The following is a 15,484-nucleotide window of genomic DNA, read 5'->3' as shown; positions in this document are numbered from 1 at the left end:
TAAATTCATTAAATGAGCTCGGATTACACCACAACATCGTATCAGCTAATGATCGACTAATTATCTATTTACTTAATATATACTATGAATAGTTGTTTCATCATCATACATTTGACATTGCTAGGAGTTGACTTTTTAGCCAATTTCCTTTGATTGACGACTACTTGAGGTCACACATTCTGGAATTGTCTGGTAATAACCGGTAGCTTCTATAATTTGACATTTGCTTTCCTTTGTCAATTACAGGTCAAATTGACTGACACACCAAAGATCCAAATCACTAAACTCAACTTGCCTGTTGAGGCCCAGGGGATCGAGAACTCTAGCTTTTGCATGGTTTCTGAGGACCTTCGAGTATGTTACACAGAAGACCATTTTTTTGTGCTAACTAAGGATGACTAGTACGTCCGTGGCGATGTCATAGTACCTAACAAAAACAACAATATGTAGTATGTCGTGATGTTTTAAAGATCTTGCCAATGTGATATTAAGGTTAGATTAGATCTTTTTGAAAGCTTATTAAATAAGTCTTTTAATCAAGTACTCATGGACCTCGATCGCAATCCCAATAAAAGAACTATGTCTTTCACGGGTTGTCGATAAATTGAATGTTGAGCTTCAATAGTCTTATGCTCTAAGGTCGACCTAATGCACGGTGTATCCACACCCCATTTGTTGTAGAGACCATAGAAAGTGTCTCCCCCATGTTTGCGTCATCATCATAATTGTTTCTAAGCACATTAGATGCAATGATATTAAGTAGCAACAAATTCTTACTTAGGGCACTCACAATGCAAGACTCTATCACAGAGTCCAAGACAATTAATTACATATTATTTATTGTATTTTGCTGATGTGGCAGCATATTTATTGAAGAAAGATGTAGAAAAAAAATAAGACTCCAAGTCTTATTTAGACTCTAAGTCCACATTGTTCGAGGTAATAAATAACTTTAGACTCTATGTTAGAGTCTGCATTGTGAGTGCCCTTATACCGTTATGTAAACATAGGGACGAGCTCAGTAATCAATGGTCATATCCTTAGGTCTTTTTTCCTTATTATCCTCGTCTTCTTAACGGTAGATCATCCTCGGTTTGACCTTAGTTAGAGCACATCCGTTCTGAATTAGAAGAACTTAACGTGACAAAATTATAGCTATTTCTATCTTGAAAAAAAGAAGAAGCCAGTGGCTTCCTTCCACTCGTGGATTGGGCCGGATCCAAGGGGTCTGTCCCACGTCAAAAAGGCCTTGGCTTCCGGAGAGCACAAACGAAATCGAGTGTGGCTGCAAACGCTCTGCACGGGCTCTATCCGACTCTCTTGTCCGTGTCCTCGTTGCTTCTGGAACACCACCGCCAAAGCAAAGGAATAAGGAAGCGAGGCACCCCAAGGAGAAAATGGCCACGCGGCCACTCACCACCGCGCTTCCGCTCTCCAAAACCCCGCGCGGCACCCCCTCCTCGCACCATTCCCCTCCGCCCCTCCTCCGCCGCCTCCAAACCCTAACCCGCGCGCTCGCCTCCTCATCCTCGCAGGCCATGGCGTCGTCGTCTCCTGCCCCCAAGAAGGCAAGTACCCTACCCTACCCCCCCGTCTTCGACCTGCAGCAGCTCTCAGCTTCTCGCGCACCCCCACTGCGCTGCGTCCTAATTGGTAGCGGGGAACGAACGAACGGTTGATGATTGGGTCTGGTTGCTCTGCTATTCCGCAGGTGCTGGTCCCGATCGCGAATGGGACGGAGCCGATGGAGGCGGTCATCACCATCGACGTGCTCCGGCGCGCGGGGGCCCATGTCGCCGTCGCCTCCGTCGAGCCCGGGGCCGCCACCGTCGCCGCCTCGTGGGGCGTCAAGCTCGCCGCCGACGCGCTCCTCGCCGACCTCGCTGACGACGAGTTCGACCTCATCTCTCTCCCGGTGAGTCACCTTTTTTGCTTTCCCTGCAGTGGTTGCAGTTACTCTTATGTTGTGTTCTTTGCAAAATGAGACGGAACCGGAATCAGTTGTGCTGTGTTGGGACGGGGCACTTTGTTTTTTGAGTGTGGAATCATGGGATCAACTCCCTTCTTATATTCGATATAAGGAAATTGAATCGAGTTGGTAATGGTTGGTTCAGAGTCCATACCATCTGTGTATATGCAGAACAACAAAGTTGAAAAAAATCAGGGTAAAATCACAATTGGGCTTGAGAACAGGGGCAAGAACACAATAACCTCTTTTTTCTAAAAGCTCGGTAAAAGTTTAAAGTTAGAGGAAGTTCAACTTAGGACAAAACTAAAGTGAACTATAATTTTGGAATGGAGCGGCGAGCGAGTAGGTTAGTTTTGCTCTCACTGAAATATACAGCCCGAGAATACCTTTATCTTTTTGGCCACTAATGATCATATTCATATATCTGTGGATAAAGATGTGGCAATGTGGCTAGTTAACAAGGCTCAACTTGAGGTTTGAGGCGTAATGTCAAGGTCATGAAACAGGTCTCCTAGGATGGAATTGAGTCCAGGATGAACTGCCTCTGATTATAAATGATGAGTATAATCTGTTAAATATCATAATCTGATAAGCAGATAAATATCGTTACCTCTCTCTCTCTCTCTGTGTGTGTGTGTGTGTGTCTGTCTGTCTGTCTCTCTATTTTTTTAAAGATCTGGAACATAGCTGGCATATATTAATAAGGAGAGGAGAGAATTACATGAACAGCTTCCCAGTTTCGACAGACTGTCAAGCTGGGCGAAACGAACTAAACGGACTACTCACATTCTAGGGGTACGACAAGAGGCCATAACAACGTGGCCTCCAAAACCGACCAATGTGCATCTTCTATCTCACCAAACCAATTCTCAACCATTTTCTTTCAACACCCGGAACACCTCTGCCTAAAACTTGCATGCAAGAAGCTCCATCTTCCTCAAGACAATTCCTTAGCCACTGTCTTGCCCTCCCCAGCACTAACAAACTGGAGGTGGCAACTCACTGATCCCCAATTAACACATGTGCAATCCATTGGAACAACAGCATGAACCCGATCCCTAACACAGCAAATCTGCTCAATTGGGTGACTTCCTGGTGTGACACCGACTGTTGCTCGAATAATCGTACAATGCATGAGCACCATCATGGGACCTCCATCTCGGCCGCCCCCCGACTCCGCTGCCAGTGCAGCTAAGGCCTCGGAGAGCTTCTTGTTGTCCATCTTCGTCGTAGCCCTTAATGCCTTGATTGCCTACTCTGGGAGGTCTTGTCCAAACATGTCAATGAACTCCGTGATTGCTGCATCCGGCGCCGGCGACTGGCCATTGATAAAGTCCAGCTCATGCAACATGCATAAGCTTGCGCTGGGCGTGCTGTGCTACCGGCACAGGGGATGGATGAGCGGCCAGACGCAGGTTGGAGCGGGTGGGAGCCAGTGTCCTTCTGCGTCCTCAGGTACTTGACTTGCTGGCCTCGGTAGCTCTGGCTCAGGGACCTTTCTGAACATCTGTCTGCAGAAGGAGGCGCAGCCACCGATGTCCTCTGTCCCGTGCAAACCAATTGAGCCACCGGTGTCCTCTACCCCTGCAAGTCAGCATACTCATCCTCCTTTTCTTTTTTGGTATAGTGTTCCCAGAACCCAAGGTTCAAACTTGTTAATCTTTGACTTAACACTTAATTCAAGAATTTGTATGTTATACCATACTAGTTTGATATCATTGGATTCATATTTGAAAAAGGTTTCATATGATGTGAAATTCATAGTCATTAATATGAGATACCAACTAATGATCAAAGTGTGATGTCGGAGATCGTACTGGGTCAAAGCTACAATATAAAAAAAATGAGTACCTATTCATTGACATATACGAGTTGATCAATTTGCCTAAGATTTATATAAAACTAACTATGATCCATTTCTGATCGGACTTTTGTTAATTGGTAGAACAACGTACATGGCTTTAACCAGATTCTTGTCCTGTCTCATGTCGCTTTTTGCTCTTTGTGTGTGAGATCTATGGTTGTACATGTATTCTTTGCCACGTGGCATCATCCTTGGCATTTTTATATTGTAGGTCTCTTTCTTCATGCAAAGCTGTTGAAATTTGTGAACCCTTCTCCATTTAAGTACTTGCTTGCACCTGGGCATTTGGACACAAATCTATAAGATTAACTCCTAGAAATTCCTAGACCTTTCTCGTCCAAGCACTATAATCTATTTTTTGAGCTATTTGGTCTATATTTTATTCAGGGAGGGATGCCTGGGTCTTCCACTTTTAGAGACTGCAAAGTTTTGGAGAATATGGTAAAAAAACATGTAGAGAAGGGCAAGCTTTATGCTGCAATTTGTGCTGCACCAGCCATGGCTCTAGGAACTTGGGGTTTGCTCAATGGCTTAAAGGTAGTTTGTTCACCCATTTTTCATTATCCTGATATATAGAATCAACACCTTTTATTTCGGTAGATATTGTTCTAACTTTTTTGACAGGCAACATGTTATCCTTCATTCATGGATAAACTTCCTTCAGAGGTACATGCTGTGGAATCAAGAGTGCAAATTGATGGGAAGTGTGTGACCAGTCGTGGACCAGGAACAGCCATGGAGTATTCTGTTATTTTGGTTGAGCAACTATATGGAAAGGAAAAGGCTAATGAAGTTGCTGGGCCAATGGTAGGACTTGCTTTGAACATTATATATATATTTTTTCATGCATGTATCTTCTTGCTGAACACTGCAGAAATTTTATGGTGCTGAAAACTCACAATTTGACACACTGATCTCTTGTTTCCTTCTAAAAACATCAAACACAGAGTTGGGGGGTGTCATCCTCACCATATTGTTTAATTATCTCCACTTTGCTGCTAAATGGATAGAAATAAGATTCATCTTATTTTGTATACATGAATATCCATTGTGGATCTTCTCTCAGGGATTATTTGACATCATGGGATGGATCATAATAAGTTCAAAATTGTCTATATTGTTTGCTAAACCCGGTAAAAACATCTGGAACCTGGTAAAAACATCTGGAGAGCTGTTGCCATTTCTAGTATAGAGAGAACTTACCTCACCTTAGAAGCTTTCCAGTCCACATCCTAGCTGAAACTGGTTGCTAGTTAGGTTAATCAGATTATATGGTTTTGTTTTGTTTTTATAGAATCCCCAGTTGTTTGGACTAAAAAGGCTCTGTTGTTGTTTTTTTTTCTTGTGAATTTCCCGCATTTGATTCCTGTATTCAACATATTAGTTTTGAAGCAGTAGCTGTTTTTGCTAACATTTGCAACCCTTGCCTTTCTTTGTTATTTTTACTATAGTTGATGTATTTTTGACAGCTGTTCTTTCTATTCAACTAAGTGAATATTACCTTTCAGGTTATGCGTCCTCAGCATGGTGTGGAATTCTCTATGAAAGAGCTGAATTCAACTAGTTGGAATGTTGGTGAAACGCCTAATGTAAGCATTTTCAGTCATGACCCGTTTCTTTGATTTGACATTCACTTACTTTTGTTCATGCCATGTGCAATTTTGTAACAGTTCAAAGTTCATAGTATATTCTAAGACATCATTTTTTTTTGTGTGAGAGCAAGGCATCAATGGTTAAAATGTAGTTTCGAAGAGTTCTCCAATCCTAATACACCTTAAATAAAGAAAAGGAGGGAGTATGAGTTTCTGCAAAACAAAGGTTTTGAACTACCAGAGTAGGATGAAGTAGCATACATGCAACTGTGCAAAAGAGTCATTGTGTGTTTAGTTAAGCTTAATCACTGGGTTTGATTTATGTAGGATGAATGAACATGAATTGATTAGTAACTTACATTTCTTTAGATTTAATATCTTTGCGATGTGTTATGGAGGGGAGGGAAGTACAGTTGTTTAGAGGAGTGGTGTACCCAGTGACCACATGTTATGATAATATTGAAGATGAGATCACAGTAACATCATCAGCAATAAGTGTTGTATATTATTACCATCCATTTACTTGATTTATTGCATGCCTTTGAGTTTTGATTTAGTTGTTTCTGGTCTTCTACAAGTCAAATGTTGCATTTTATGTATACTTCGTGCTCTCTGTAGATCAGGTAAAGATCATTCATTGTTATCTACAGGTGGTTATTTTTACTCGAGCCATTATTATTTATCTGTCTGCTCAAATTGATACATGTAGGTTTTATGCTAAGTGGAAAGTCATCTTTTCATGGCATTTCAAACTGTGATGACCGTGCTGAATGTTTTCGGCAATATGATCATAAACTTCTTCATTCCTTGTGTCGTTGACATTTTTCTGTCTTTGAAATGCAACTTTGGCCATTTGTGTTCTTACATTATATTCGTGGAAGACCAGGATCAATGTTTATAGAAACCATGTTTTTTGTTGTGTTATGAAACTATTTGTATTTGTATCACAAATCTAAATGTAAACAAAATAAGTAAAAAATCTAGAAGTTCAACCACACTTGCCAGTAAATTTTGTGATTAGATCTAAGGGTCTTCAGTCTCTTGTCAGAAGATGCGTAGCATACACTCTACGTTGGTATTTTCTTGTTGCTTGTCTGCATTCTACTTTGCCACAGCATTGGAATCTGGATCTCACAGTTTAAGCTATTGGTGTCTGCCTGCACAGATTCTTGTACCAATTGCTAATGGGACAGAGGAGATGGAAGCAACTATGATAATTGACATTTTGCGAAGGGCGAAAGCGAATGTTGTGGTTGCCTCCTTGGAAGACAAGCTGGAGATTGTTGCATCCCGGAAAGTGAAGATGATTGCTGATGTGCTGTTGGATAATGTTCTTAAGGAGCAATATGATCTCATTCTGTTACCTGTAAGTCTGATGAATCATTTTTTCCCCATGATCTAGTAACTTACAACTCTCTGATCTTATACCTTCCAATAATTTTTGATAGGGAGGTCTGGGTGGTGCGGAAGCATATGCAAAATCTGATAAACTAATGGATCTGATCAAGAAGCAAGCCGAGGCAAATAGATTGTACGGAGCTATATGTGCCTCCCCTGCGATTGCTTTTGAACCACATGGCCTGCTAAAGGTGTAATTTGAGATCAATAATAAATCATACTAGTGGAGAGAACATGCAGAAATGTTCTTGGGACCTAACATTTCCTATTTTTTTACTTCAGGGAAAGAAAGCTACATCCTATCCTGCTATGTGGAACAAACTTGCAGACCAAAGCGAATGCGACAACAGAGTTGTTGTTGATGGTAACCTAATCACGAGCCAAGGTCCTGGGACTTCTATGGAATTCTCGCTTGCCATAGTGGAGAAACTCTTTGGACGGGAGAGAGCCCTTGAGCTTGCCAAAACCATGGTTTTTGTATGAGTTCAAATGGTATGTGCTAGGTTCCTGGAGTTTGTACCTTTTTTGTGAATATGAGGCATGCTATGTTCTTTACCTGTGCAATGTACTCCGATTCCCTTTTCAAATAGAAATAAGAGTAATACTTGTAATGTGTTTCATATGCAATAAAAAGTTTGAGGCGAACATTAAGCGAGGACTGAGTCTGATTTGAAAACACTTAAATTTCTATGAAATCTTTCTGCTCTTGGGTATGCTTGCTTGTTTGAAGGCAGGCTATATTGAGATGTGTGTATCAGTTAGGTGACGAGCATAGCATTCTGATATAGTATCTATGAAGATGCGGAAGTTGTTTGTTCACTATGGTATATCTGGTTAGATTTACTGATATGATCTTTAATGAGCTGAAGCGGGATTAATCCACTTTCTGGGATGGAATAAGTACAGAACAAGAGAATTATGTAGTACTGGGCCTTCAGATACTAGTGTACGCTATTTTCTTCCTTTGAGAATTGACCCTAAGTTAGCAGCTGAAATTTAGCCAACAACATATTAACTTTGCAGCAGAACACCAAATCTTTCTATAGAAATAATAACTTCCATAATCTCATAGTTTTAAACAGGTTACAATAAGATGCGATAGCTGCCTCATTTTTTTTTTCTTCAGTTATTTACATTCACTGGGCCATTGGCCTCTCATTTCGACCAATAATCACCCTGGGATCAGGGGAGAATGATCAGCTAAATGGAGCTAAAAATAAATGAATGAACCAATCGATATTTACAGATAAAATTCGCATTAGGAAAGGCCTAGACCACGGCAAAGTGAATAAAGCCACCCCTCCCTCTCTCCATGCATCGCCGTCTCGTCTTCGCATAAATCTCAGATGAACAAACTAGTTCTCTCGTTCGTTCTCCTCTGCAAGTAACCAAGGAATAAAATGGCCTCGCCGTCGTGCCTGCCTCGCATTTACACGGTGTTTCTGTCCTCAAGATAGTGCCTTCCACATCGTCGCCTCTCCTAGCTTTTCCCCTGGCAACGGCAAAAGCTGCAATTGAGTATTGTATGCAGTGAAAATGTGCAAAGCAGCCAAGTTGTGTTTTTTTTTGGATCGGATGTTGTCCTATGGTGTCATGTTACTACTACCTAGTAGTAGCACCTTTCCTTTGTAATGAATATGCATACATGTTTTTGGGTGCCCCATGGGTATGTAGGCATGTGAAAAGGGGCTAGAAAAGGAGGCCTTTATTATTGCTTCATGGTTATGGATGGTTGGGGGCTTTGGTGATATAAAGCAGCAGACTAAAGGAGGCTGGGCAATGCAAGGATGTGTCATGCAAGGTCATAGGAACATGGCAGGAGGGGAGCCATACCTTGGAATGGTGCATCTCCCCTTTGGTTACTTGGATGCTTTTGGTCCACAAAAGCCAGGCCATTTTGCTGCTGGCCTTGCAGTTGCCTCTGCCATTGGGTGCTCTTTTGCGATCAGAGGAGCAAAGCTTGGGTGATAAGCAGGATGGCCACAGATACGGCAACAGATAGGCCGGCAAAGTCCTTCCTAACATCCTGCGTCAAAGATGATGCATATATATATGCATTATTAATGTCAGATATAGCTCAACTATAGAAAATAAAGAGGACAGGAAAATAAATGCATAATTCTCAACACACACAAATGAGAACCGAGCTGGTTCTAACAATATATGAAAAAAAATACTACTATATGAAGTAAATTTTCTTTAAAATGAGATTAGGGCGAAAAATAACTCAATTTCCATAATTCAACGACTCTGCTTTGCCAAATAAAACTAATGAATGAAGAATAATTCCCCAACTCATTTAGCGAAAAAAAAATCCACCACCACTTTCGGTGATTTCCTACATTAATTTGATTACCAGCCATCATTTTGCTCCACTACAGCATGTCTTTCACAGGAGAAGAATCTCAACGTGACACCTAACGCCGATTGCTCAATCATGAAAGTTTGCCCCTCAAGACACTAACCCATGCGAAAAAGGGTGTACCGACTTATTCTTGTGTGAGCAAATGCGCAAGGAATATTTAGAGATCTTTGTCATCTCAACGATCACATTTTAAATGGAATATGCGGCGTCACATTGCAAATCCGACTTGTACGTGCAAGCTAGGTCACCACATTTCAACACCCTAACGAGTAGTTCCAGCTTCCAAGAAGATATGGTGTGAACTCGACGAAGACCATGCATGTGTAAAAAGACTAATTTTCCCCCTGTCCTTATTTTAATGCTTCTTTTGTGGCCTTTTCTGTGAATGGTGCAATCTGTTTCATAATCCTTGCAGCAGGTCTATCTAGCAATAGCATGATGCGTGCACTTTGAGTGATAACGAGGGAAAGGAATGACTGTGCAGTCAGGTCAATGAAAAACTGCTGCCTAAGACACTACTATCTGTCTAGGCTGCATGCATGATGCCTGCCTGCTCTTACTTGTTTCTTAATTTCTTGGCTGCAAAGTTTGTTGCATCTTGGATGCGTATGTAGTATATATAAAGTAAGTATGGACCGGAGGGTCGAATCGATCAAGTCGTGTGTGTTCATGTCGTGATGCATGATAGGGACTGCAAGTGATATGCACCGTGCATGCATGTTCATGGACCACTTGGATCGTATCTATTGCACTGGGTCTAGCTCTCTGATGTTGCAGAGAAAAACAATTCCAGCTTGGACCAACGGTGCTCCACATGTGTAGTGCACCCAATGCAAGTGGTCTCTCTCCTCCCTGGCCCCTGGGTGACGTTTATTATTTTTCGGTGCAGGATTCGGATGTGCTAAATCTTTAAAGAAAACATCACTGTGATTATGAGTGATCTGGCTGAAAAGGAAGTGATCCTGTACGCTGTGTAGTACCACCACCACCACCACATTTACGATATGATCGAGAAAGCTTGCTTTCATGCAAACATTGACCGCGCTCACTGTGTTGCTATGCTTCAAAAGTTCAAAGGCATGCAAATATAGCTAGGTTATATTAAGGTGATCCCATATATATACAGTGGTCAAAATCTAATTCATTCTTGCGTCTTTCCAACCTCTACAATCAATTCTCATTTTGATATTTTGCAATTCTTGTCAGTAGATGTACATACTTATATAGGGTTGCTTTGTCATCAGTAGTATAATATAAATGTTGACCCATCGGATTGGATATTCAGAAGTTGCAAGAAGGAAGGAAGCCCTCACCGTGGTCCTGGCTGCCGGCGACGTGGCGAGGGAGAGCGAGGCGGCGTTGGTGGTGGAGAGCTGCGAGAGTCCGACGTTGTAGACCATGCTCATGTCCGGCTGGTACAGTCCGTAGTTCCTCTCCGACGTCGGCCCCGGTTTCATGTCCTCGTTGAAGAGCGCGAAGAGGTAGACCTCGAGCCGGAGCCTGGGCCGCAGCGGCGTGCCCTCGCCGCTCACCTGCCGCATCAGCAGGTTCCGGTTGTACTGCCGCGCGTTCTCCACGGTGGCGCCGGCCTCGTCGGCGTCGCCCTTCGACGGCCACCCCGTCTCCGACACGTGCACCGGCACGTTGCCGTAGCCCAGCCGCGCCGCCGCGAAGGTCACCGCGTCCACCTGCGCGTACAGCATGCTCGTGTACTGCAGCTTCGTGAACGGATCCACCGCGCCCACGTGCGACGGGTTCGAAAGCGCGTAGTCAAGCGACACCCTGTGCATTATTTCAGCATTTGTAAATAAATATATATATATATATATAGTGCATGCATGCAAAAATGAATTTGCATTCAGCTAGCTAGCTAGTGCATGTAAACTTATACTTATCCAGCATGCGCAGATCGAAAGTGACGATGGATCGAAAACGAAAAGATATATATATGAAAGAGTGATGGAAAGGTACTTTGTTGGGTCGTCCTTGTAGGCAAAGTAGGGGTAAGCATTGATCCAGAAGGGTGCGCTGGTCTCGGCGAGGAACCGCAGGAGCTGCGCCATGTATGGCGCGGCGGCCTGCGTGAAGACGCCCTGCGACGGCGGGTAGGAGGTGGCGAGCACGGCGAGGGAGTTGGCGGTGGACACGCGCACGTACGCGTCCATGCCCAGCTGCGCCAGCGCCGCGTGCAGGTTGCGCATGGCGGGGACAAGGCTGGCCTTGAGCTGCTCGTCGTCGCCCGTGAACACCTCGTTGCCGACGGCGATCCCCGTCACGCGCGCCGCCGGGAAGTAGGGCCGCACGCTGGCGCTCAGCCACTGCAGCGCCTGCGACGCGCTCCCGGCCATGCCGGGGACCAGGTCGTCCGGGACCGTCACGATCAGCTCGATGCCCGTGCCCGCGAACGCCGTCAGCACCTGCGGGTTCACGTCGTAGATGCGGACCTTGCCGATGCGCAGCGACGAGAGGAGCTGCACCACCTGCGGCGGCGCCGGCAGGTTGTTCCCGACCTGCCCGTAGTTGATGCCCAGTGCTGTGGCCTGCCGCACCAAGCTCACCTCTGAAGACAGCAGGAAGATGCAGAGGAGGGCACAGATGATGACAAGCCTGCTTGTTGGTTTCAGAGACGACAATGCGAATAATGCCATTGTTGTGAGATCGATTGTAATTAAGGTTGAAGGTAGGGCAGGTGGTGGGTGTGATGGAGTGAGAGGAGGAGGGAAGGGGGAGGGAGGATGGTAGGAGGGTGATGAGTATTTATAGGCACACGGAAGGTGATGACTGATGAGGAAGGCTTAAGGAAATTCAGCTAGGTAAGGTAGGTGAGGAGAGGAGGGCTCGCTTTTGCATTGCATTGGGTTAAGCTAGCTAATTGGCCAATAATTCTTTTCTTTACTTGGGTGAAGGCGTTGCCATTGCATGGGAGGAGATGATGAGAGCCGAGGATTGAGAGAGACGGATCCGAGGCATGCAGTGGCTTTTGTGTTGGGTCGGTTAACCAAGCTGCTGTTGCTTGCCTTTGCCTCTGCATGCCCTGCCTTGCCCCCGTTCCGTTGCCGTGGCTTGGCAGGGCTTAGATGTGGTAGCCCTGTGGAGCAAGAAAATGTCTGATGCTCTCCCAGTCTAGAGGAATAACAAGTTCACCGATGGGGACGTCAGACGTGTGTGTGTGTGAAAGCGGCTCTCTGGGACGCCAGGGCCGGAGAGCTTATTATCATTTGCAGGAGGTTCTGTGGCAGAGCCTCTGTGGTGACATCTCCTGAGGGAATCTTCATTGAACTTATTCTTTTTCTTCTCCTGATGAGGGAATCTTCAATAAACTTATTCTTTTTTCTTATATATAAAAATAGCCATTCATGTGACGAAGCCCACCGAAAGAGAGTGCCCTGTTATACGAGATTGTAATAGAAGGACTTGTCTAGGAAGCAGCAACCTGGAAAGTTTGTGCACAAAGCAACCACAAAACATATATATAGCGTTACACGCGCGAAAAATATTTAAATGTCAAACACAAGTTTACCTCATCTATTGTTCTTATTAGTATTTGTCCAATAAAAAGGACTCCGAAGTAATTCTTAGTTAAGGTCTACAAATTACCACATTAATCCAAAAAAATTAAACCAAACACTAGGTCATAATTGTAGAGACACCACCTTTAATTAGTGACGGGAGTTAAAATTTGTCTCTAATATACATTAGCCTCTTTACAACTAGGCGAGTCTCTGATTAGGTGTCTCCTATGGCCAGCGAACAAAAACAAAATACACCATAATTACAAGTTATCAATCTCTTTCCAACCAGGTATTCTCTACCTACCTATCTGTGTTGGTTTTGGGTACAAGTACCCTTTGGATTATATACTTCAACACCGTAGCGCTTGGTTTGAGCTTCGTGAAGAAGCATTGGCTAGTCCATTTGGCTCATACTTCAGCGCTGCAGCGCTTGGTACTTAGACATTGGCTCGAGGCATTTTCTTTACCCCTTCTTACCTTGAAAAAGTAGGGTCACCTGTTGTCTTCTGTGATGCATACCAAGAAAAAAATATCTCAAACTAAAGTCTCGTGGACCTGATCCTTTTAACTTCAATTCCTAGTGGCTTTCGTCCGTCCACTCCTCCAAGCCTAATCTCTCTCTCTCTCTCTATGTCCCCTCCTTACTATTAGCTAGATATATTTCTCGTAGCCAAGTGGCGGCAAAAGCTCCCCATTTCTGCCTCTCTCCCTCGACCATTCTCCCTCCACCTTCCTCTTGAGGTGCCACAATAGTGGGTGGAGCATCACCCTTCCTCGGCTACAAGAAGCAGAAAGATCTCAAGAGAGCCACCTTGTCGAGCTCCCTCTTCATGTGCTAGTGCCTGGCGCAGAGCAGATGCATGGGCCCTCTCATGGGGCTCGCAAGGGCTCCACGCTGTAGGTCATGTGCAAGAAGGTGGTGGGGATAAAATTGGGCGCCACCAACCTCGTGGTCATTGCCATGGATTCTAGCAAAATGTTGGTCATCACAAGCATGCCTCATGTGGGCTATGGTTTCTAATGTGGCTGGTTGCGCCAGTGGTGGTGAAGTACTTGATCAACTACCTCATGTTCATGTTGATGCAAATATTCTCGGGCCACCTTGACAACTCGGAGCTCGTTGTTGCATTGCTTGGCAACAGTGTGTTATCAAGACACGTTTTGGTTGTACGAGCCACTGATGTCTTCACATCATACATACTTATGTGTTCACATCATACATAATATAATGATGCATTTTTTAGAGTCTTTGATGACTGTTTACTGGAGTCTCTAATCCGTGGTTCTGACATAGTGAAAGTGCCCCTATACATGTTCATAGATTAACAACCATAACCATCACGCAAAATAAATGATCCAAAATACTCTTGGGAACATTTTGGATCCTAGAGCTAAGCTAAATTAGAATATGAACTCTTGGAATTATAACTCGCAAAGAACCCCAATTAGACTAGTCCAACCTTCCTTAGTGAAAAAATGGAAAGGCTTTTTAAGCATGAACAAGGCTATGGATTTCATTCTCATAGCGACGAAGAATCTAGATTCTAGATAGAAAATGAGGGCTGTTTTGTTCTCAGTGTCACATTAACTATTGTCTTCACATTGTGAGAATTTCTACCTCATTTTTATTTTTCTTAGGAGATCCAAACAAGGTCTAAGAAGATAGGTTGCACAACTATGGAAATGGGCATGTGTGCCTCCGTGCAGGGGTGCAATTATTTCTGTCCCACCGCCTGGTAGAATAAATTCATATACTTAATGGATAATCTATATCCGAATCAATTCAAAGTCAAAAATCTGATATGAACATGGGATGGATATTAATATTTGACATATATCTAACACATCTGGCACCATAAATATCGGGGTAAGAAAAAAATGTTGTATTCATATTAATCCATGTGTATCCACACATGCCCAACACTGGTTGCACAAATATGGAAGTGGGCATGTTATCCTCCATGCAGGGGTACAAATGGTATGGACATTTCCTGGCCGATCCTTCAATTGAAGGAATTCATATCTAAATCCGGACGTTCTACATCCATTGTAACCAAATTTATTGTTTAGATCCTTGATGGTGGAACATTTTACTTCTAGGAACAATAAACATTACTAAATCCATTTACAAAGAAAGTAAAACAATGATATGCAGTGGGTCCTAATTTTATAATAATGTAATAGCATACTAGCCATGCAATTGTGTGGCTACTCTATTAGTTTAATTTATACACTAAGCAACTGGTGTGATTTTAGTATTTTTTGAAAACTCAATGGCATCATGTATAAATGAAATTGATAAAAAAAATTAAAGAGACGTCTCGGTTAACTTTCCATGCTACTCCCCAATTACAACACCATAGTACATATATATTAGTACAACTGCCATACTTTACTAAACTTTATAGAAGAATGTATTAACATCTATACTATAAAATGATACCATAGATAAAGACATATTTTATGTGAATTAAATAAACTAATTTGATACTAATTTATGGATTTTAAATAGAAGATTTCATTTATTCTCATTTAAGACGGGCACACCAAAACTGATCTCCCTCCGCAGTGTTTCATTTTCTTTCAGATCTCTTGCAGGTTTCATTTTCTCTGGTCCCAAGTCCCAACTTCCTGAAGAACCTGTCCGTCCACTTTTAACTTTCTAACCATGAAGGTGGCGCTGACTAAGCCCTTTCCAGCAGCAGCGACAAGAAAGTGTGCTGGCTACATGTTCCTCTGCTACGGCTTATACTAGGCGGCCCGGCCGGTTCCTTAGCCCGCTTT

At 43.3% G+C, this 15,484-nt stretch overlaps 3 protein-coding genes across 3 annotated transcripts; 2 read left to right on the top strand and 1 right to left on the bottom strand.

The window, feature by feature from the left end:
- On the top strand, nt 1,337–7,518 carry LOC8072643 (protein DJ-1 homolog A). The gene is made up of 8 exons (XM_002438454.2): nt 1,337–1,568; nt 1,712–1,915; nt 4,221–4,370; nt 4,458–4,640; nt 5,342–5,422; nt 6,591–6,791; nt 6,874–7,014; nt 7,106–7,518. The coding sequence occupies exons 1-8, from the start codon at nt 1,398–1,400 to the stop codon at nt 7,304–7,306; spliced, it is 1,332 nt and encodes a 443-aa protein (XP_002438499.1). The 5' UTR covers nt 1,337–1,397; the 3' UTR covers nt 7,307–7,518.
- On the top strand, nt 1,927–4,214 carry LOC110431039. Its single transcript, XM_021449567.1, has 2 exons — nt 1,927–3,424; nt 3,487–4,214. The coding sequence occupies exons 1-2, from the start codon at nt 3,103–3,105 to the stop codon at nt 3,531–3,533; spliced, it is 369 nt and encodes a 122-aa protein (XP_021305242.1). The 5' UTR covers nt 1,927–3,102; the 3' UTR covers nt 3,534–4,214.
- Nucleotides 7,861–12,306, bottom strand: LOC8058864 (glucan endo-1,3-beta-glucosidase 11). The gene is made up of 4 exons (XM_002437032.2): nt 11,160–12,306; nt 10,502–10,970; nt 8,657–8,849; nt 7,861–8,315 (listed from the first exon to the last, which is right to left on the bottom strand). The coding sequence occupies exons 1-3, from the start codon at nt 11,834–11,836 to the stop codon at nt 8,769–8,771; spliced, it is 1,227 nt and encodes a 408-aa protein (XP_002437077.1). The 5' UTR covers nt 11,837–12,306; the 3' UTR covers nt 7,861–8,315; nt 8,657–8,768.

Source organism: Sorghum bicolor, chromosome 10, assembly GCF_000003195.3.
Source record: "Sorghum bicolor cultivar BTx623 chromosome 10, Sorghum_bicolor_NCBIv3, whole genome shotgun sequence".
Lineage (NCBI taxonomy): Eukaryota > Viridiplantae > Streptophyta > Magnoliopsida > Poales > Poaceae > Sorghum > Sorghum bicolor.
This window is presented reverse-complemented; position numbering and strand designations above follow the sequence as displayed.